At 46.2% G+C, this 21958-nt stretch overlaps 1 protein-coding gene across 1 annotated transcript; it reads left to right on the top strand.

Annotated features, from left to right (window-relative positions):
- The first annotated feature begins 420 nt into the window (after window positions 1-420).
- LOC133044291 (short palate, lung and nasal epithelium carcinoma-associated protein 2A-like) lies at window positions 421-20454 on the top strand. Its single transcript, XM_061125688.1, has 7 exons — window positions 421-435; window positions 5249-5310; window positions 14272-14376; window positions 15384-15536; window positions 17752-17833; window positions 18865-18928; window positions 20450-20454. The coding sequence occupies exons 1-7, from the start codon at window positions 421-423 to the stop codon at window positions 20452-20454; spliced, it is 486 nt and encodes a 161-aa protein (XP_060981671.1).
- Window positions 20455-21958: the final 1504 nt, after the last annotated feature.

The following is a 21958-nucleotide window of genomic DNA, read 5'->3' as shown; positions in this document are numbered from 1 at the left end:
ATATAAGCTACTTTTCAATTTGCTCTATTAAATAGTAGCTAACTGAATTACTCCATCCCTCTGCCTCTTGCCCCCAAAGCCTTTGGAAGGCCTCCATGAAGAGTGACATTAAGGGGGATGCCCACCATTCACAGGCTTGGAGAAAAATACTTACAAAATCCTTGCTGTTTGGCACAGTCTCCTGAATTCTGCTGGGTGGTGATGGCCCTTCTATGATGGACTGGGAGCCTGCCCCCAGAAACAAGCCCTGGGTCCAGAGCCATCCAAGGGGACTCCAGTGAAAATAAGCCCCGTCCAGAGTGAACACAGAGGTTTCCAAAGCAAAGGTCACCCAGGATGCTTGAATTGGAATGGATGGATAGAGAGAGGACTTTGTGCCAAGACTAAGAGCAGGTTCTCATGGAGCCTCCAACTGCCAAGATGGTGGCCATGCAGGTGCGGGGCTGGGATCAAGATTGAGAATGGATGAATTGGAGAACATTGAGGTAGAAGGACCCATAGTGATCAGCCAGGGTAATTCTGTCATTGTTTGGAAACTCAGGCTCAGAGAGGGAAAACAGCCAGTTTGAAGTCACCCAGTTGCACAGGGACAGTGATGGGACTAGTACTGTGGGCTTATGGAGTCAGTCTGTGACCAGTGATGTCATTTTGTCCAAACCTTCTCTTGTGTCTGAGTGTTCTCCACAATATCCCTCATGGTGGAATCAGCCTCAGGATAAATATTTGCAATGATGCATTTTCTGGACCACCCTCCCCCGTGGGCTACTCCATTTAGTCAGTAGAGTTCCTTCCATGAGTGAACAAAATCTGCCTCTGTATATACCCTCATATGTGCAGTATCCTTGTGTAGTTCAAGTCAGTTCAGTTCAGTTGCTCAGTCGTGTCTGACTCTTTGTGACCCCATGAATCGCAGCACGCCAGGCCTCCCTGTCTATCACCAACTCCTGGATTTTACTCAAACTCATGTCCATCAAGTCGGTGATGCCATCCTTGTGTAGAGTTGCCACCAGTTCCTCTGCTGTCAATGAGGTGGCCAGAGGTTGAAGCTCTCAGCTTCAAAACAACATCCCCATCATGACCCCTGTTTCATCTGCTCACTGACCCTCCAAACCCATCTGCCGCTCCTTCCATGGTCCCTGATCTCTTCCTTCTGTTCCATAAACATGCTAGCCTCTTTGCTGCCTTAGGCCTCTGCACAGACCATTCCCTCTTCCCTGTCTCTCCTCTCCAGCTGTCTATGGTCTCAACATCACTTCACAACCTCCGTGAATGTGCACCCGAAGTGGTCCCTCCCTTCTACCTTGAGCTCAGCTCAAAGAACACAGTGCCTGCGATCCAGCCATTTCTGTCACCGCCCACAGTGATGGCTGAGGAGCTCTAGGGGAATACAAGAAGCAGCCGTCTGCCAGCCACTCCTTGAGGTGAACAAGGAAACAGGATTTGGCCCCAGATAGCTGAGATGCACATGAAAGGAATGAATTCAGTGAGCCCAACAGTTGCATCTTCTCATACATAGAAAGCTAAATTCCTCAACTTGTCATCTGATTTTTCTTACCTCACAATAATCTTTGATGTTCGGACTGCTTGCTCCCTTTGTTGAAAACTTGTGTATAGCCTGACTCCCCCTCCCACCTCCTTAGAGCAGTTTTCTCAGAACCACTGAGATGCTGTCTTCCAGGCTCATGTCCTAAACATTCCCACCAGATAAAATAACTCTTTACTTTCAGGTTGTGACTATGTTTTTTTAGTAGAAACCTCTCTGGAGAGTCCTATAAAGCCATCCACTCCCTGAGAAGTTGGTGAGGGCTCCATCATCAGAGATGCTTTGGAATTGGATCAGATATACTTGGTCCCTGGGGGTGGGCCTGAAGCTGGCACAGTTGTACCTCAAAGGTTCTTCTTTCTAAGGAACCATGTTCTCAGTGTCACTTACAACCTCTGGGTCTCCACAGATTGCCTGGGTCTGATTTTGTCCTTGGAGATACAACTTATATAGATACAAATATCCAGTAAATTTCACCAGAGAATGAAACCATAATGAGGGAATGAGACAGTGTGACTTTTAGTGACTTAATCCAGCTTTTCCTGAAGTCCTCTGTGCCCTGGAGTTTCCAGTTCAAATACATTTCTCCCTCCATATTTTTCATTGTTGGTGAGGCCAGTGTGAGTTCCATAGTATTTGGATTCCATTCAAATCTGTAGTAAGTCATGACTTAAGATATTTGTAGACTCATATCTGTCTCCTTCCTTCTGATGACTACTCGAGAGTCACAAAACCACACTGGGAACAAAACAGACATTAAAGCCACAGGAGAGCTTAGAGTTCATCAACTTAACCTCTTTGCTGAGGAAGTCTGGGACACCTGAAGCTGAGAGAAGAAGGACTCATCCAAGCTACAGGTGACTTGAACCCAACTTATTTTCCCCTTTCATTTCATATCTTTTAAGTTTGTTGAAATTTTCTTCTTGGGCAACAGTCCTTAAAAAAAGATTTTTTAAAAATGATGCATTAAGTATGTTTGAAAGTATAGATGCCTGAACCCCTCCCTAGATACTTAGGGTCAGGGGCTTCAGGGTGGATGGTTAGAAATGGGAAGAACTGAACTAGTGGCCCAAAGGTACTTTCTATCTTGAGTTCTAAAAACTGTGACACCTTTGCCATCCCCTGGAACCACTACTCTGCCTAAATATGACCCTCACAAACCTAGATGCTTATCCTGCTTTATCTTGTTTCATCTAGTCAGGAACCAGGCAAGGGTGTTGTCGCCCCATTTCCTGGCTGGGGAACATGAGGCTCAGAAGGGCAGGATGACTTGCTAAAGGCCACACTAATGGGAAGGGGCAGAGCTAGAGAGTGCACCCCATTCTGCAACCTCTCCCATGGACATTGGCTGTTCCAACTCTCAGCCTCTGGGGGCCGCAGTGAGTCACACTCATTGGCCAAAGTGCCCAGCACCCAGTAGGTGCAGGCAAGTACCTGGCCCTGGGCCTGGCATTGCAGGTCTTCTTTCACCATTGGTGCTCACAACTACCCCATGAGGAGGTACAGAAGTGGAATTTTCCAGTTGAGGAAACTGAGGTGCAGGGAAGGAGGGTGACTCTCCCAGGTCGCACAAGGACAGGAACCAGTACTTGCATACCCAGGGAAGGACCTTTCACCCAGATCACGAGGCCAGCTGATGGAGCAGGAGAGTCTTGGGCTTGAATATCCTGTTTATTCCTTGACCTTTGCTGTTTGGGTTGGTTGTAAAGCCTGGTGCAGTGGGCGTATGTCAACCTGGAATACACAGTCCAGGAAGCCCAGACAGGTGCCCACTTGGCATTAGGCTGGGAGCACTGGTAGAGAGCTCTAGGTCACCCAGGGTCAGTCTCCTCCGTCTGTCCATCGGCCTCTCAGCAAGGACCTATACCCCTGTCCTTGACACGAATGCAGCCAGGACAAAGTAGGGATATAGCCAGAAACTTGGGGAGCTAGTTTTTCTCATGCTTACTGTGGTCCCCTCACCAGAGCACAGCCCAGGTGCCCAAGCCTGGACCTGGGACGCAGAGGACCCCATCCAGCAGAGCCTTGGACCCATCAGCAGAATAACCTCCCAGGCTGTCTGCGTCCAGTTCTGCAAACATCAGAGATCCCTCTTCTCCTGGCTGTGGGCACAGAACTGGTGGCTGTATCAAAATCTTGTGAAGAAAGTTTCACCCGCCTCAGGAACACAGCTCAGGAGGCTGAGTGTGATGTAGTGAGCTAGGACCCGGCGCTGGCCCCAGGTTTCACCTGTCTTATTGTAAAATGGGTAAACAGACCTGTGCCTGCCTCCTGGTGGCAAAGTGGAAATTAAAAGGGTACTGAGAGGCTGGTGCTCATCCCCAGCCTCCAATGTTGGGCCAGCTGTGTCCGAATCCTCTCTCTTCTCTTGTTACTGGGTGTACAGCCTGGACAAGGAGCTTCATCTCCCTGAGCCTCCGGTCCCCTGTGTGTGAAATGGGACTAAAAATGAGATTCTTCTCCAGGAGTGTGGTGAGGATCCAGTAGAATAATGTGTATGAAGGGCTGACATTGAGATAGACCCCTGATATGCAGTAACACCAATGATGAAATGATGATGACAGTTGTTTCTATTGTCAGGCTATTTCATCCCCTCTACCTCAGGTCTCCCATCTATATGTGGTCCTACCTCAGAGGATTATTGAGAGGACCAAGTGCGAAGATAAAGCATCCTATATGCTTAATCAATGGCTATTGCATTTCTTATTTTTGTGTGCAGTAAAACCTGAATGAGATAAAATGGCTCAGCTCTCCAGTATGCCAGTGTCCACAAATACTGACACTCAACAAATATGTATTATAGCCTGATGATACATTTTTCTTTATTGCTGACTAATTAGAGTGTACACGTTTAGACTTCCATTCATTTTATTTATATCAGCACAATACTGTTAGAGTCAGCCTTGGGTGTTCATCCCAGACTTTTCCCTTGTTGGTTGTGAGGCAGCAGGCAAGTGCTCTAATTTCTTGAGCTTTGTTTGTCCATTTGTTTTAAACATGAAACCAGAATTAGAATGTCCTAGGACATTCTAGTTACCTTAGAAGAGCTGCTTGGGGAAACAGCAGAGGAAAAGTCAGTAGAGAGCCCACCCTAACCTTGACTGGATAAGGTGGTCCATGAATAATAGTCATTATTGTCATTACTATTACTGCAGTAAACAGTAGTCAGTCATGATCAAAGAGAAATTTGTTAGCCCAGGAAAATAAGGAGGGTGACAAGGGGCAGCGTGTGCAGGTCTTGAAAGCGTGATGGGTCTGGGTTCAAATCCTAGCTCTGTCTTGTGAGCTTTGCCTCGCATAGACTCAGCTTACTCACCTGTAAACTGGACACAACGGGGGTCCCTACCTCACTGAGCTAGTCTGAAGCACGCACAAGTTAACGTGTATCAACCCAGACACACAGTCCCTAAAAGTGTGCTGTCCTGGCTCTTCTACTGGAGCGGGAGCCCCATGAGGCAGGGACCTTGTCTGTTTTGCGATCTAACTTGTTCCTTGTGTCATAACGATGCCTTGTGATCGTCACTGATGAACGTATTCCCTGAGTGCTGTTGTCGCTGTTATTATAGCAACGGATCAGGACCCTGCCCGTGGGTGACTTCCATGAGGGAGAGCCATGTTGCTGTTTTCACGTACTTCCCCAAACGCTGGGAAGTTTTGCTGCATTAAGACCCACCCCTCTCTTCTCTCTGCTCCCTCCCTGTTCAGGTGACCACAGGTTACCTGAATGGCTGCTTGAGGCTTCTCCCCTACACGCGTTGCTCCAGCGGGTGGGAATGCAGCCAGTAGCCCCAGATGTTCCTGACCACCTCTGAAATGTCTGAGTGGTGAGCTGTGTAGCAGGAAACCTCTGCTCATTTGTTGTTAAAGAAATGGAGACCCTGGAGATAATGACCATCTTACTCAGAGTCACAAAGCAGGTTATAAACTGAACCAAGACTGGAACCCACATGAGGGCCCTTCCTCCACCCCACAGCACTAGGAAGGTCTCATTAGGGATGACCTGGTCCTGCCCTGGCAAGCATGCAGTCCTTCCACTCTCCCCTCCTGAACTTGTGGCAGACATCACTAATCAATTCTGCCCTCCAAGCCCAGGATTGCCTGGGAGGGCTTCTCTGCAGAAAGCTCCATCCAGTCTCTACAATCAATGAGGTGTACTAGACCATCGTTCTTAGAGACTCTAACACGGTCCTGGATGGAAAGATGAGGTTTAGTGAGGAACCACAGTTTCCAAAGACTATAGACCAGTCACCATGGGAGTCAGAATTTGTAGACAGATGTCTACTAGAAGTCAGAGCCCATCTAGCACATGCTACCTTTATAGCATGCAAAATAAGAAATGTAGTTGCCACTGATTAAACATAAAGCATATGGGATGTTTCATCTCCTCACTTCATTCTCTCCATAACGCTGTGCAGTGGGGTCATGTAAAGATAGGAGACCTGAGGTGGAGGGGAGGAAGTGACCAGACACCAGGAACAGCTATAATCATCATCATCACTGTTGTAACTGTGTATCAGGGGCCTACTACACACGTGTGCCCACCGCTTCTTCCCAGCACACTTGGGAGGAGAATCCCAAGTGTGGGAGTGCTAAGTCACTTCAGTCACATCCAACTCTGACAACCCAAGGATTGTAGCCCGCCAGGCTCCTCTTTCCATGGGATTCTCCAGGCAAGACTATTGGAGAGGGTTGCCGTGCTGTCCCCAAAGGGATCACCCCAACCTAGGGATCAAACCCAAATCTCCTATGTCTCCTGCACTGCCAGGCAGGTTCCTTACCACTAATGCCTCCTGGGAAGACTGGAGAGTCCCATGCTTAGTCTCATTTCACCAAGAAGTGACCTGAGACTCAGGGAGATGGGTCCCTTGTCCAGGCTGCATAGCCAGCAACAGGAAAAGAGAGGATTCAAAGCCAGTCTGCCCGAACCTGGAGCTGAGTTCTGAGCACTACCTCCTCTGTACCTTTTTTGCCCTGGGGATCCAGGTACCGGATTTTTTAGCCATTTCACAATGGGACAGCTAAGGCCTGGGGCTATACTGGGTCTAAATTCACTACATTACCCTCTAATCTCTGGGCTGTGAATCTTAAGGCCAAAAATTTTCTTCCTAAGTTTTCCCACAGTCCTAACCTCCATCCCCACACCAAGGGGAGGAGGACCTCTGATATTTGCAGAACTGGGCACAGCCAGTGAGGAGGGTGGTCTTCTGATGGGTCCAACTCTCTGCAGGATGGAGTCCTGAATGTCCCAGCCCCAGCCTAGGGCACCTGGGGCTGCCAACATCTCCCTGGGCTGTGCTCTGAAGACGGGACCACAGTCAGGGTGATGAAAGCATATTCCTCAAGCCTGCAGCCCTACCCCTACTTTGTCCTGGCCACACTCATCATTTACCTACTGATGCAGGTTTGGGTTGGAGGACATGGGCCCTGGATGACCTGGAGCTCTCTACCAGTGCTCCCAGCCTGATGCCAACTGGGCACTCATCTGTGCATCTTTGACCAGGTGTTCTGGGTTGACAGGGGCCCTGTGCGTCAGGCATAACCACCAACTCAAACAGCAGAGGTCAAGGAATAAGCAGGGTATTCAAGCCTAGGACTCTCCTGCCCCACCAGCTGGCCTCGATGTAATCTGAGTGAAAGGTTCTTCCCTTTGGACTCAAATGCTGGTCCCTGTCCTTGTGAGACCTGGGCCAATCACCTGCCTTTCTTGAACCTCAGTATCCTTCACTGGAAAAGGGTATTTTCCCTGCCTCCTTAGTGGTTTGTCACGAGCACCAATGCTGAAAGTGTACCCTCATTGCCAAGCCCTGAACCAGCCATTTGCTTTCCCTCCTGGGTGCTAGACTGGGGTCAACCACTGTGACTCATGGTTGCTTCAGAGGCTGTGAGCTGGAACAGCCAGTCTCGATGGGAGAGGATGCAGAATTGGGAGCACTCTTCAGCTCTGCCTCTTTCTATCTTTTGACCTTGACCAAGTCATCCTCCCCTTCTCAGCATCACACCCCTCAGGACAGGAACACCCCCTGCCTGGTTCCTGCTGAGATGAAGCAAGATGAAGCAGGATTAGCAGGTATGGTTGTGAGGGTCATGTCTAGGCAGAGCTGGGGGTCCAGGCGGGGGTGGGGTGGGGTGGGTCAGTCACAGCTCCTAGAACTCAAGGTTGAAAGCACCTTTGGTCCATCTACTCCAGTCGTTCCTATTTTTGGCCAGACACTCTGGGGACAGACTCCTCAGGAACCCCTAAACTTAAGTATCTAGGAAGGAGCCCATGCATCTAAAGTTTAAAGCAGACTTATCAGGTAATGTTGTTTCGGTTTTTTGGTAAAAGGCTATTGCCCAAGTAGATAGTTTCAACAAATCAAAAATATGTGAAGAGAAAGAGGAAAATAAGTAACATTCAAGTCAGGTGTGTCTTTAGATGAGTCCTTCTCCTTTTCTGGGCCACAGTTTCCTAGACTTTGAAGCAAAGAGGTGAAAATGATGACCTCTAAGCTCTCTTGTGCCTTTGATGTCTGTTATGTTTCCATTGTGGTTGAGTGACTCTCGAGCAGACGTCGGAATGGAGGAGGAAGACATGAGTCTACAAATACCTTGTCAGGACTTCCTGTGGATTTGAATGGCAGGATCCGAGTCATACTGGCTTCAACAAAAATAAAAAATAGGAAGGGAGACATGTGTTTGAACTGGAACTTCTGTGGCAGGAAGAGCTTCAGGCTTACTTGGATCAAGGCACCAAAATGATACATTGTCTCATCCCCTTTTATAGCTTCATTTTCTAGTGAACTTTGCCATGTATTGTGTGTAAAGTCTATCTTTGAAGACAAAGCAGACTCAGGAAACATGTGAACACCTAAAGCCCACTTGTAAGTCATGAGATCTAGCCAAGGATTTTTCAGTTTTTTCAGTTATTTTATATTTTCAAAGGACCAATAGTGGTATGATTACTATTTTGGTTAATATTTTCTATTCTTTTTGTCTTCTTTATTTCATTTACTCCTGCTGTAATCTGTATTGTATTCTTTCAGTGGTAACTTACTGCTTAGTCTATTCTTCTTTTTCTAGTCCCTTAAGGTATAGAGTTAGGTTGTTCATTTGGGTTTTTCTTGCTTCTTAATGTAGGCATTTATTGCTATTCTTCCCATATTTTAGGTTCTAAATATATGAGTAATAGCGATGTAATGCATAAGATGATGACTATAGCTAACAGTGATGTATGATATACAGGGGTGTTGTTAAGAGAGCAAATCTTAAGAGTTCTCATCACCAGGAAAAAGTATTATTCTTTTTCATTATTTTTTTTTATTGTATCTGTATGAGAAGATGAATGCTGACTTGCCCCATTGTCATAATCATTTCATAATACACAGAAATCAAACTTGCCTTTAACTTATACAGTGGTGAATATCACTGTATAATTATTTCTCACTAAAAATGGAAAAAAAGAGTATTTTAAAAAGTATAAGCCACAATCATGAGAGTTGACATTTCCTAAACCCTCTGTCTGTATGAGACAATAATGAAAAGTAGCCTGGGTAGACCTACCAGCTGGAAAACATTCTCTCTTTCTTGGTGAAACATTGAGCAGTGCCCCCACTTTCCAGGAGACAGCTGCTGAGCAGAGTGGTGGGCTAAGGAGGTCAGAAAAGCTGGAGGGAAAGAAGGATTGATGTCCAGGTGGGTGGAACGGCTCAGAGAAAGGCTCAGCCTTGACCCAAGGGGGCTACTGCTCAAGAGAAGTCCTGAATCGTGAGCCCTCCGTGTGGACTTGTGTGGGACTTGGGACTGTCACAAAATACAGACGGAGAGGAAAGCTCTCATCCCTTTGCTATGGCCAGCAGGGGAAGAACCAGAACTGGAGGAGCCTGACTTCACATGAAATCTCGCTTTGCCTCTGACCAGCTGTGTGGCCCTGGAGACGTCACTTCCCCTCTCTGAGATTCAGTTGCCACACCTACGCCAAGATCCATTCACTGTATCATTCAGTATAAATCATAATTGAGTGAGATACGGTGTATAAAGATTGTATATGGGATTCCTCAAAGGTGTATGACAGTAATTCAAGTGCGTAGAAGCTGACATTCATCTTGTGCTCACCAGTGTCAGACTCTGGTTAAGCATTTTCCACTCATTGACTCATTTCATCATCACAACATTGCAACAGGGTTTTCCTGTTAACTCCACTGGGCAGGTGAGAGAACTGTGGCTCTAGTAAGTTGCCTGAGATCACAGAGCTGACAAAGGGCAGAGGCCAAGTGTAGCTCAGCTCTGACCAACCTCTCACCTCACACCTTGTCAACAGCCCTGGAACAGCCTGAACTGAGGTCCTCTTGGGAGAGCTCAGGAGAGCTGGTCCAAGGCCCCCAGCTGTCCCAGGGGCTCAAAGGCCTCCTAGATGACTTGGCTCTCTGAGGCAGCTTTCATCAGACAGAAGGCCCTTGAATGAAGCAACCGCTGGTGCAGGCCTCTGTGTGGCCCTGGTCTCAAGTAACCAGTTTCCCATGAGGACAACAGTGGTTCTTCCCTCACAGAATTGCACACAGCACTGAGATGGCTCCTCGACAAATGGGCAAAGCTTCCCTGGGCCTCTTGGCAGGAAAGTCAGATGCCCTCATGGAAAGGGGACCCTGAGGTGATAGCCTGGGTCAGTCCTCTGCAGAGGTGACACAGCTGTGAGTAAGGGGTCTCTGCTCCCCATTCAAAATCAAAGGGGAAACTGAGGGCTTGCATGTTGAGGAGACAGAAGGGCCACAAGAGGAACCTCATCAGCCCTGGAAAGAAGAGACCAAGGCCAGGACAGCTGGACCTACAGGGGCAGGGGAGAGGTAGCTGAGTATGGGAGCCAGGATGTCACCTCTCTGAGCAAGGGATCCCATAGACATGGGTTTAAAAATAGTCCCACCAGTTGCTACACTGTGACCTTGAGGAGTCACTTATCCTCTCTGAGCCTCAGATTCCTAGTCTGTCTAATAGGGACAAGAGCAGTGTCTCCTGGCAGAAGGGTGCTGTCAATAAGTCATGAGGTCAGGGGTTCTGGCGAAGACAACCCTCCATCACGGTGGTGATGTAAGCAGAAACAGAGTGAGGCTGTCGCTGTGTGACCTCGGGTCACTTTCTTACAATCTTGACAACATTGGCAATGATGTTCTGAGGAAGCTGAAAACTGATCTTGAGAAAGGACTTGGGAACCTTGACAGTACACTTGAAAGTGACTCAACAAGCTTTCTTCCTAAATACTATGCCTGTATTAACAAAGGCAGCCAGCAGGGGTTGCTCCTTATGGATAGTTTACTGAGAGAGGTGACTAACTGGTTCCTGGTTCATTTGTTTATTATTTTTCTAGAAACAGGCATTACTTAACTGAATATCAATTTACATCTTATATCATAGTAAACTTTGCTAATATATTCATAGGAAAATTCCTGAAGGTGAAATTTAAAAAGTTCAAAAGGTATGCATATTTTAAATTACAGCACATATTGACAAATAATCCTCTATGTTAATAGTTTCTCCACTCTGAGAAGTATTTTTGAGTGAGAGTATTTTTGTTTTTTCTACTCTCTTGAGCGCACTGGTTTGGACAACTTAAATTTGCCAGTTTCACAGATGAAAGGTTAAGATTCATCATTTCTCTAATTTTGAAAGAATTCACTCATATTTTTCACATTTTACTAGCCATTTATATATTTTAACTTAAATATTTTATTTATATTTGTAGCATTCTCTTCTGTTGCGTCATTCAATTTTCTTAGTAATTTGTATTAACTAATTGGAAAAGGATTCCCACCTAGCCTAGGTGGTTTTAAAATTACCTACCTTTCTAGTGAATATTTCCTGGTAATTCTGATTTCTTGAAAGAACTTATTTTCTTTTGACCTTTTGGAAACATTACTAGCACATTGCTAAACATTCTTAATAGAAGTTAACTTTTGAAAATGATTGTCCTTCAAAACTTTCCAGGGCTTGAGAGTGACTGAACGATAGTCGCTCAGTGGTGTCCAGCTCTTTGTGACCCCATTGCCTGTAAGCCTACCAGGCTCTCTGTCCATGCAATTCTCCAGGCCGAAATACTGGAGCAGTTTGCCATTTCCTTCTCCAGGGTATCGTCCTGACACAGGAATCGAACACATGTCTCCTGCACTGGAGGCAGATTCTTTACCATCTGAGCCACCAGGGGAGCCTGACAACCTGAAAGATGCAAGAGGGACCCACTTTCTAATTTCTACTGATAAACCAGAGCTCAGAAGCAGAAGCATTTGCATCAAAGTTACCTAGTAAGTTATAGGCCCAGATGTGGTTTCCATCTCTGCATCACTATAACGAAGTACTGTCCATTGCAAAGCCACGTTGCAGTACTTTGATTACACACACTTTCTTGCAGCCCTTCCTTATTCTTTGAGCTAGCTGTTGCCTTGTTGTTTTTCATTTGAATTATTGTCTACAGAGATTTTCTTAATACTTTTCAAATGTGAAATTCTACATGTGCCATGTCAGTTCCTCTATCAAATTCCTCTATTCTCTGTTCATTAGGACTCCCTGTCCTTCTTCTCCTGTACAAGTATTCTCTTTCTAGGCCATATGCAAAGCTGTCATTCAGGGACTCCTATTATCCCCCTTCATGATTTACATCTGTATATTGTCTTTGATTCTAGATTTTCCAATTCTTATTCTCTCCTAAGTTTATTTTGTTTGTATGGGCAGCTCATTAGTGCTTCACTACTAGATACTGATGTTCGATCAATACCTATTGTCTGCTCAGTGGGTTGACTGCTCTGTTGATGAGTAAAGAGTATATGTTATCATGAAGGCAGCGTGGAAATAATAAGGTCTCCCAGCTATGTGACTTTGACCCATTTCTTAAATTTTTGATCTTTAATTTCTCATCTAAAGTGCAGATATTAGTAATAACTACTTTGTGGATTTGTTGCAAAGATTACATGAAATAACAGGTGAATTGTCTCATTTAGTATCCGGTGTGTAGGAGCTGCTTCTTAAGTTGTGCACCACACTAAATGGATACTGGTTTTGCCATTATCCTTCAGCAATTGAAGACTGATTTCACATTGCTCCAGGAATCCAATACTTCTGAGGAGGCCCAGGAGAAGGTTGAGGAAATTAAGAACTTATTGGAACTATTCATTTCTGGAATTTTTCAAGTAGTGTACAGACTTACAGGTTGAGTCGATGCTTCATTTGGAGATCTTAGTTCCCAGAAAAGAGAATATGTCTCTTTGGGGACATAAGTTTAACATGAAAGACAGAAAGTTGAACAAACCTTGTATGTTCTTGCAGAGGGCTTCCCTGGTAGCTCATCTGGTTAAGAATCTGCCTGCAATGCATGAGACCCCAGTTCAATTACTGGGTGGTGAAGTTCCACTGGAGAAGGGAGAGGCTACCCATTCCAGGATTCTTGGGTTTCCCTGGTGGCTCAGCTGGTAAAGAATCCACCTGCAACTCAGGAGACCTGGATTTGATCCCTGGGTTGGGAAGATACTGTCCTTGCAGAGCAGAAGTGGTCTAATGCCAACTCTACCAGAGCATGGGAAAATTAGAGTTAAGGCAGCAGGGCCCGTTTGGATCTCATGAGTTTGGGTGTTCTCCTTCCGTGATTTCAGGGTCAGGATGAAGGTTCTCTTCATCTGCACTGCTACCTATTTGTTGGTGCCTAAAGTCCTTTTCCCAAGGAATAAGGCTTTTCTTCTCTGAATATAGCTGAGTATAAAAGTCTGAATGGTCTCAGGAGAGAAGAAAGTAGAACTCACACCACATAGGTGGCCCCACATGAAGTCTGGAATTAAGCAGTTCCAGGTTCTAATTCTGGCTCTGCATAAAAAAGAATGAAACAATAACATTTGCAGCAACAAATGGATGAATGTAGAGCTATCATACGAAATGAAATAGGTCAAAGACAAATATCATAGACACCACTAATATATGGAAATATAATATGATAGAAAAGAACTTATACAAAACAGACACATGGAGATTAAAAAAACTCATGGTTAACAAAAAGGAAAGCAGTGTGGAGAATAAATTACAAGTTTAGCATAAATATATACACACTACTCTATATCCAATAGACAACTAACAAGGACCTACTATAAAGCACAGGAAACTATATTGAGATATTTATAAGAATCTATAAGGGAAAAGAATCTGAAATAAAAATACCCCTATATCTATATATATCTATATCTGAATCACTTTGCTGTACTCCTGAACCTAAAAAAAAGTGACCGTATTAGTCACTCAGTCGTGTCTGACTCTTTGCGACCCCGCGAACTTATGTAGCCCACCAGGCTCCCTTGTCCACATTTCTCTGGGCAGGAATGCTGCAGTGGGTTGTCATTTCCTTCTCCAGGGGATCTTCCCACTCAGGGATCAGACCTGGGTCTCCTTCATTGCAAGCAGGTTCTTTACCCTCTGGGCCACCGTGGAAGCCCCACACCTGAACCACACACAACATTGTAAAGCAACTAGATATCAATTTAAAAAAAACAAATTCATCTCTGGCACAGATTCACTCTTGGAGTCTTGAGGGAAATCATAGCTGTCCGATCCTCAGACTGCGATACCATCCAACGGAGAGAATCCAATCCCTGAGCACGGCTCTCATGAGGACCAAAGCAGGCGAGGTCCATGAGGCTCAAATGCTCAGCACAGCTCTGGCAGAGAGAGAAGCCCAGAAGTGGCTGTCAAGAGGAATGACAGGGTGAATTGTGGTTTTTGTACAGGGTGAAAATCAGTAACCTGCACATCCTGGATATCACATCAGAAGCGACTTCTGAAAACACCGCTAAAGTGAGGACTCCCATCACTGCTGACATCAATGTGAAACTGTGAGTATGGCTTAGAATCTGAGCTTTGGGAGATATAGTGCGATAGCTCAATCAATCTCCAATCTGGAATCAGGCACTTTTCTTTGCCTCTGCCTTAGTCTCCCCATTTGTAAAATAAGGAGGCCTTTGCAACTCTAGAATCCTCACCCTTAAAATGTTCCAAGAAACTTTGCCCATAAACAAATCTCTTTTAAAAAATCCTCCTTGAACTATATTTTCAAAATAAAAACACTTATCTAATTGTAAGAGTTGAGAATTGAGAAGACATGAAGATTTATAACTCTTTGGCATAGTTTCATCCAGCATCATTTTGTCTCTCAAGATACTCTTTAAAACGTAGTGAACAGTATGGGCTGTATAGCAGTGTATAGTATGTAATGAAGAGCATTTGAAAATTATGTGGAAAATACAATTTCTAAGTATTTTAATTACTATGAAGATACAAAGATAGGAAAATGAGGATGTGTAGAAGAGTTTTTATAAACTAAAGTGGACTACGACTTCATCATTCATTAGTTATGAGATCATGAGATAGTTACTTAACTTCTCTATACCACATGTTTCCTCATTTGGAAAACAGAGATAATAATAGTACTTTTTTTCTCATGGTATTGCTGTCAAGATTAAATGGATTAATCCAGGTAAAATACATTTTAGAAATACCGAATGTAGCATTTTGCTTAAGAAATGTTAGATTTTATTTTTATTTTAATCATTTGTGTGATACGCTATAGAAATCTCACGAGGCAAACCTTATGGCCAGGAGAAGAAACTCCTAATGTGAGAATATAGATTCCATAAAGAATACAGGAAATGTTGACATTGTCCATGTGTTGTTCAGTCACTAAGTCCTGTCTGACTCTTTGCAACCCCGTGGACTTCAACACACCAAGCTTCCCTGTCCTTGTTCATAGTTATCCCATATAATGTTCACATAAGAGAGAGACTAAAGAGGGCAAAGTGAAGAGACTTCTCCATTTCTGTTCACTGAATCTATTTCCCCGCAGGCCTGGGTTGGGTGAGATTGTTGATTTGGCTCTCAGCTTGCTCCTCCAGTTTTGTGTCAGCGTTGAAACAGATGAAGAGACTGGTGTCTCCCAGGTGGTCATGGAAGAATGCAAGAACAATCAACACAGCATCTCACTCACCTTGCTGGGCAGGTCAGGTCCACACATCTCAGCAGAGAGCGGATCTCAGAGCGGGTGACCTGGAATTTCAGCCCTATTCCTTACCTGGGAGGGAGCAGAGTAAAGTAAACAAGAGGAAGACTCTGGAGTCAAGCTGGCTTTGCCACTCCCTTGTGGTTTTGTAATCAATTTAGCCTCTAGCTGCTTCAGGTTTCACATCTGTAAACTGAGGATGGTAATAATACCTAACTCATAGCCTCCTGTGTTAGCCAAAAGAGAAAAGGAGAGTGTTTAGCATATAGGCTGCAACATACTAAGCTCTCAGGTAATGATAATATCCATGCTGACTTTCTGTCTGTTGGTTCCTCCCCCTACTGAGACAGGAGTGTTGACCTCTCCAACCATACCTGTGAATTGCTGTATTTCACCTTCAACTTTATGTGTTTTGTTTCACGCTTTTTTGAAGTTCTGTTGTTAGATGCCTGCACATTTAACATTGTTATGTCTACTCGAAGAACTGACCCTTCTCATATTACATAATGTCCCTCAACAATAATAATGGTAATAATAATAATTCACTGTGTTTACTTTCTTGCCAGTAGTTAAGGAGATGGCAAAAGGAGTAGTAAATGCCAACCATGGGCTCCAATTTCAGATTGTCCCCAAATCATCCTCTACCCACTGAGAACTTATCAAAATGAGATCTTGAAAACTTAATCCTCTCCATTTAAATCACTATCTCTGATAATCCATCAAATCTACGTCTTAAACAGTGTGTTGAAAGAGCATGTTTAGCCCAGGGAAGAGGGCAGAAAGAGAAAGACTGATCTTGGTCCTGGCTGGGAGAGGAAAAGTGATCTGGAAGCTGAAGGATGGGGAAGGTTGGCCTTGGCAAAGAACAAGGCAGAGCCATGAGCAGATGTCAGTGAATCCTGCCTCAACAAGGGATCTGATCACAGGTTGCCTCAAACTAAAGATAGGCTCTGCAGCCTACCATCACTTGGAAAGACTGAGATGTAAATCCAAATGCCTGAGCCCTGCTGGACCCTGTCTAGCCTAGAGTCCCAGGGAAACCATCCTGCCTTCTTGGTCTCAGTGTCCATATCTGTAAAATGGCATTCCACTCTGCTGCTCTGAACACTCCAGGGGCTTCCTCTCCATTTTGGATGAAATCTCAGGCCCTCCCAGAGCCATCTGGGCTCTATCTGATCTGGATCTGCCCCTTTCCCACTCTGCCCTAGACACACTAGCTTTTGCTCTGAGCCTCCACAAACACCTTCCACTCAAGACCTGTGCACTGGCTGCTCTGGCATCTAGAACACCTTTCCTGCATCCCATTTCCATGTTTGTCTCATCATTTAGGGTCTGAAACAAGGTTCTTCCTCTTCTCTGTCTTGAGTCTACTATCCTCCTTTTGAATACTTGTCACAAGTTATCATTATATTTTCATTCATATATTCACTTCATTTATTCCTTCAGTCAAAAATGTCTTGAGCATCTGCTTCATGCCACAGCCACCATTCTGAACTCTGCAGAATTCACTGGTAACTGAGGGCAAGGAGCTTGCTCTCATGGAGCTTAGTCTCTGGAGGGAAGGGCAGACAGACAAGGATTCAGTCCAGCAGTAAAGAGCCCTCAAGGAAAGTGTTCAATTGCAGTCATCCCTGGGCAAAACAGCACACCTAACAGAGTGCTACGACACAAAGCCCTCCCTTAGGCAAGACTTCTCGAGGGCTGCCTGGAGGAGGTGACAGTTATGCTGAGAGCTGAAGGTGGGAAGGAACCAGGCTTAGGAAAACATGTTAATATGGGGTTGGCCAAAAAGTCTTTGGTGTTTTTTCCATAAGCTGTTACAGAAAACTCCAAATAAACCTTTTAGCCAATATTTACCCAATATCCTAGGCACCACGTTAGGAGTCTCTTGTTTTGTTTTTCACTGTGTCCCCAGTTCGTCTAGGTTTTGGGCACATAGTAAATGTTCTCTAAATATGTGTTGATGAATGAATGGATGACTAGATGGATGGATGGATGGATGGATGGAAGGATGGATGGAAGAATGAGGTCTCAGGGTTGTGGTGAGACTCTCATGAGCTATTGGTGTGGGCTGCTGGTCAACCATGGAATTCTAAGTGATGATCGCCCTGGGTAGAGGCTCAAGTCACCTGACTTCAAGGTGTTCCACCTTCCACCCTCTTCCCATTGCTCCTGCCAACTTCCTGAAGCTTTATCAATTTCCTCTCTTTTCCAGTCACACTGGTCTACTCAATGAGGTTGTGGACTTTGCGATCAACCTCCTGAATGAAGTGTTGTCCCCGATAACACACTATGAGGTAAGTCCCCCACTGCTGGGTGTGCAGAGCCAAGCCTGGTGGGGGCAGGAGTGACTTTCTCCCAGTAGATTCTACTCTCTGGGGACCTTCCCTTCTGGGGGGTCAACTTCCCTTTGGGCTGTGAGTTGCTACCTGCCCCTCTTCGCTCACCCTGGTCTGAGGAGAAGGTGAGCAGGGGCCCAACTTGAGTTGAAATCACTGGCTCCCTCACTTGAACCACTTACCATACCCATGGACTTCCAGCAGAACTTTTAGATAATATTTTTCCTCATTCAACACAAATTTAATTCATTTAAATACAAAAAGCATACATACCATAGATCAGGTTCATGTGTATCATATAAAAATACCATATGTACCATGTGCCCACAATTCCAAGGATTCTATAATAGTCACTCTGGAAGGGGGCTGGGAATCTGGCTTTATTTAAAAAAAAAAATTCCTCCATGTTGTTCTGTGATTTACTGAACTTGAGTCATGCTCAAAGCGTGCTCCTCTCAGACCAGCGGCACTGACCTACCATGGACACTGTTTAGAAATGCAGACTCTCAGGTCCTACCCCAGACCTGCTGCTCGATAATTCACATTTTAACATCCTCAGGGAATTGTAGGTACTTAAAATTGTGAAAAATACAAAACCATTTCTCTACAGTTCCCAGGGCCCCATTTAACTCTATAAAGTTTCAGAGTCCAGAGGTCAAGATTTCTAAGGGCATAAGATTATGAACTGTTAAAAGTCTAGATTCTTTAAGGTTCTAGGATTCTAATATTCTGAGGTTTTAGGATTCTAGTGACTTCGGGCTCTCAGATTTGGGTCTTCTAACTTTCCACGGTTCTAGAATCCTAAGGGTCAGAAGTTGTAAAGCCCCCAGTACTGAGCATCTCTGGGTCGGGGGAAGGGTGCTCACAGGAGATAATAATCAGTCCTCTTCCTTCTCCGTCTCTCCTCTCTCTCCTCACCTCCCGACCTCTTTCCTTCCTTCCCTCTCCCCATTCCTCTGTGTCTCTCTTTCCCTCCTTGTCACCCTCAGGTGTGCCCAGTAATCCGCAGCCTCCCTGAAAGCCTGGATGCTGATCATGTTAAGAACCACATTGGTAAGCAGCAGCCTGGGGAAGCAGGGAGGGGGCTCCCTCTGCAGCCTCAGGGGGCGCATACTGCTCTATCCCTGCAGCGCTGGCAGGTCTGGTCAGGGGTCCCTGGAGAAGCTGAGGACCCTTTGTCCTGAGTAAGTCTGCAGGCTATAGAAGAGTCCCCACAGACTGATGGATTCTGTGGGCCCCTGAGAACTTTTGCTGCCCTCCTTTGTCAAACCGGTGGAACCTGCTGCCCAGAATGATGTGAGAAAGAGGACAGGCCACATCTGGGTTCAAATCCTGGATCTGCTACTTAACAACTATGGGGTAGGGATCGACTGGCTCCACCTCTCTGAGACTCGGGTTCATCCCAGGTGAAAGGAGATTGTAAACAGGGCTGAGGTGAGGAATGGATTTAAAGAAAAAGCAGAAAGAGCCTAATATCTAGTAGGCATTGATGATAAACACCATCCCTTCCCTGTCCCTTCTTATGAGGAGCTATGGGTTTACCTCCAGCCACTGGGGGCTTTCCTCGACCTGGGTCTCTGGCATGACTGTGGTTGCTGGGACTGTGGGGCAACAGAAATGGGGTGAGTGACAGGTCAGGGTCCTGAATGCAGTCCTTCTAGGAAACAGCCACAGGCCCAGTTCTTGGGTGATCACTCTGTGCTTCCTGTTCACCACTTCACTGGATCCCTGCAGCAATCCTCTGGGGGTGGGCAGTGTCATCACGCCCATTTTGCAGGTCATCTAACTGAGGCTCAGAGACATGGAGTGACATGTGAGTGGTCCCATGCCTGTCAGTCTCACCGTCTGGATGCTGGGAACCACTGGTGTCTGATTTCTATTCAGCTTTCCAGAGCTGGAGGCTGAAAACTGCTACTGATTTCTTCTTTCAGGTGAACTTTGGGAAGCCCAACAGGAACAGTGAAGAGCACAGATGAGGAAAACTGCTGCGATGCTCGCCTGCTGGTGAGGACCGGGCTCAGGGCCATGGAATGAGGGAGGATGAGATTCCCCACAGGGGCCCATGGAGAAGCAGAAACAAGCTTGGCTTCTCTTCTTTCTCTAGTAGCAGACTGAGCCCTGATCTTGGTCATGGACCGAGTCCTGACCCTTAATCACACACCCAGACAACACTTGAGTCTGCTCCCTGACTGAGCCTGGAACAGTCAGGCCGAGCTTTGACTCCAGTCGTTGACTGAGCCCTGACACTGGTCACATTTAGAATCTGACCTGCATCTCAGTCTGATTCCTGATCCTGATCATGCACTGAGCCCTGATCCTTGGCTCCTCTTGGCCCTGATTGGCCTTTTCACATCAGTCATTGTTGCTAAGGTGAGGGTGTGGGAGAGTGAGGGGATGAGGAGGGGTCAGTGCCAGGTGCCAGAGAAAGACCCCAAACCACAGGTGCCGGCCGGTCTGTCCCCAAGCCTCAGAGCCGCAGGGTTTGGGGGAAGCACTCCTGCAGCCGTGCCTGGTGAACGCAGGAGCCGGTAAGGGCCCTGGCGGCTCTGTGACTCACACCAGGTCTCCTTCCAGATTGAATCTTGACTGAATCTCTGTACCGTCTCCCTCTGGGACAGTCGATGCTGCCACCGTCCATTAGGAGGGACAGCTGAGCCCAGTCAAAGGAAACCCTCAGATACTCCTCCCCACAGTCAGGACACCCTGTACGGATCACCCTCCACCCCCAGCAATAAAAAGACATTTCTGCTTCATGCATGGTCCATTGCATTCCTTCCATTAGGATTTCAGGGATGGTGAGGGATGGGCAATCAGGGCAGTGGAGAACTGGATCTCCACTGGAAAATTGGAAGGGACTTTCGGGATTATCCAACTGCAACTTATTTTCTTACGAATGGGAACACTGAAGCCCATGATGGGCAAGAAAGTGACTCGAGTCACAAAGGGACAGCCTCACTCTGCTTCTGCTTACACCACCACCATGATGGAGGGTTGTCTTCACCAGCACACCTGACCTCATGACTTCATGATAGCACCCTTCTGCCAGGAGACACCACTCTTTGTCCCCATTGGACAGATTAGGAAACTGAGGCTCAAAGAAGACAAGTGACTCCTCAAGGTCACAGAATAGCAACTGGCAGGAACAGGATTTAAACCCATGGCTATGGGATCGCTTGCTCAGAGAGGTGACATCCTGTCTCCCATACTCAGCCACCTCTCCCCAGCCCCTGCAGGTCCCATTGTCCTGGCCTTGGTCTCATCTTCCCAGGGCTGATGGGGTTCCTCTTGTGGCCCCTCTGTCTTCTCAACACGCAACCCCTCAGTTTCCCCTTTGCCTTGGGATGAGGAGCAGAGACCCCTTACTCACAGCTGCGTCACCTCTGCAGAGGACTGACCCAAGCTATCACCTCAGGGTCCCCGGGCCTCTCCTTTCCATGAGGGCATCTGACTTTCCTGCCAAGAGGCCCAGGGAAGCTTTGCCCATTTGCCGAGGAGCCATCTCAGTGCTGTGTGCAATTCTGTGAGGGAAGAACCACTGTTGTCCTCATGGGAGACTCAGGTTAAGCGAGACCAGGGTCACACAGAGGTCTGCACCAGTGGCTGCTTCACTCAAGGGCCTTCTGTCGGATGAAGGCTGCCTCATAGAGCCAAGTCATCTAGGAGGGCTTTGAGCCCCTGGGGCAGCTGGAGGCCTTGGACCAGCTCTCCTGAGCTCTCCCAAAAGACCTCGGTTCAGGCTGTGCTGGGGCTCCTAACACATGTATGATGAGAGGTTGGTCAGCGTTGAGTTTGACTGTCCTCCGCCCTTCGATAGCCTTGTGACATCTGGCAACTTACTAGAGCCGCACTTTTCTCACCTGCCCAGTGGAGTTAACAGCAAAACCTCCCGTTGCAATGTTGTGATGATGAAATGAGACAATGAGTGGAAAACGCTTAACCCGAGTCTGACACTAGTGTGTACAAGATGAATGTCAGCCTCGACACGCTGGAATTACTGTCAAACGATGTTGAGAAAACCCATATTCTATCTTTATATATTATATCTCACTCAATTCTTATTCATACTGAGTGATGCAGTAAAGG

Source organism: Dama dama, chromosome 23 (assembly GCF_033118175.1).
Source record: "Dama dama isolate Ldn47 chromosome 23, ASM3311817v1, whole genome shotgun sequence".
Lineage (NCBI taxonomy): Eukaryota > Metazoa > Chordata > Mammalia > Artiodactyla > Cervidae > Dama > Dama dama.
This window is presented reverse-complemented; position numbering and strand designations above follow the sequence as displayed.

Excerpts from the sequence above, each read along its gene's own strand:
- LOC133044291 (XM_061125688.1), top strand. Across the intron at positions 5,311-14,271 it reads TACACGCGTTGCTCCAGCGG|GGTGAAAATCAGTAACCTGC; the intron begins GTGGGAATGCAG and ends GTTTTTGTACAG. Across the intron at positions 14,377-15,383 it reads GCTGACATCAATGTGAAACT|GCCTGGGTTGGGTGAGATTG; the intron begins GTGAGTATGGCT and ends ATTTCCCCGCAG.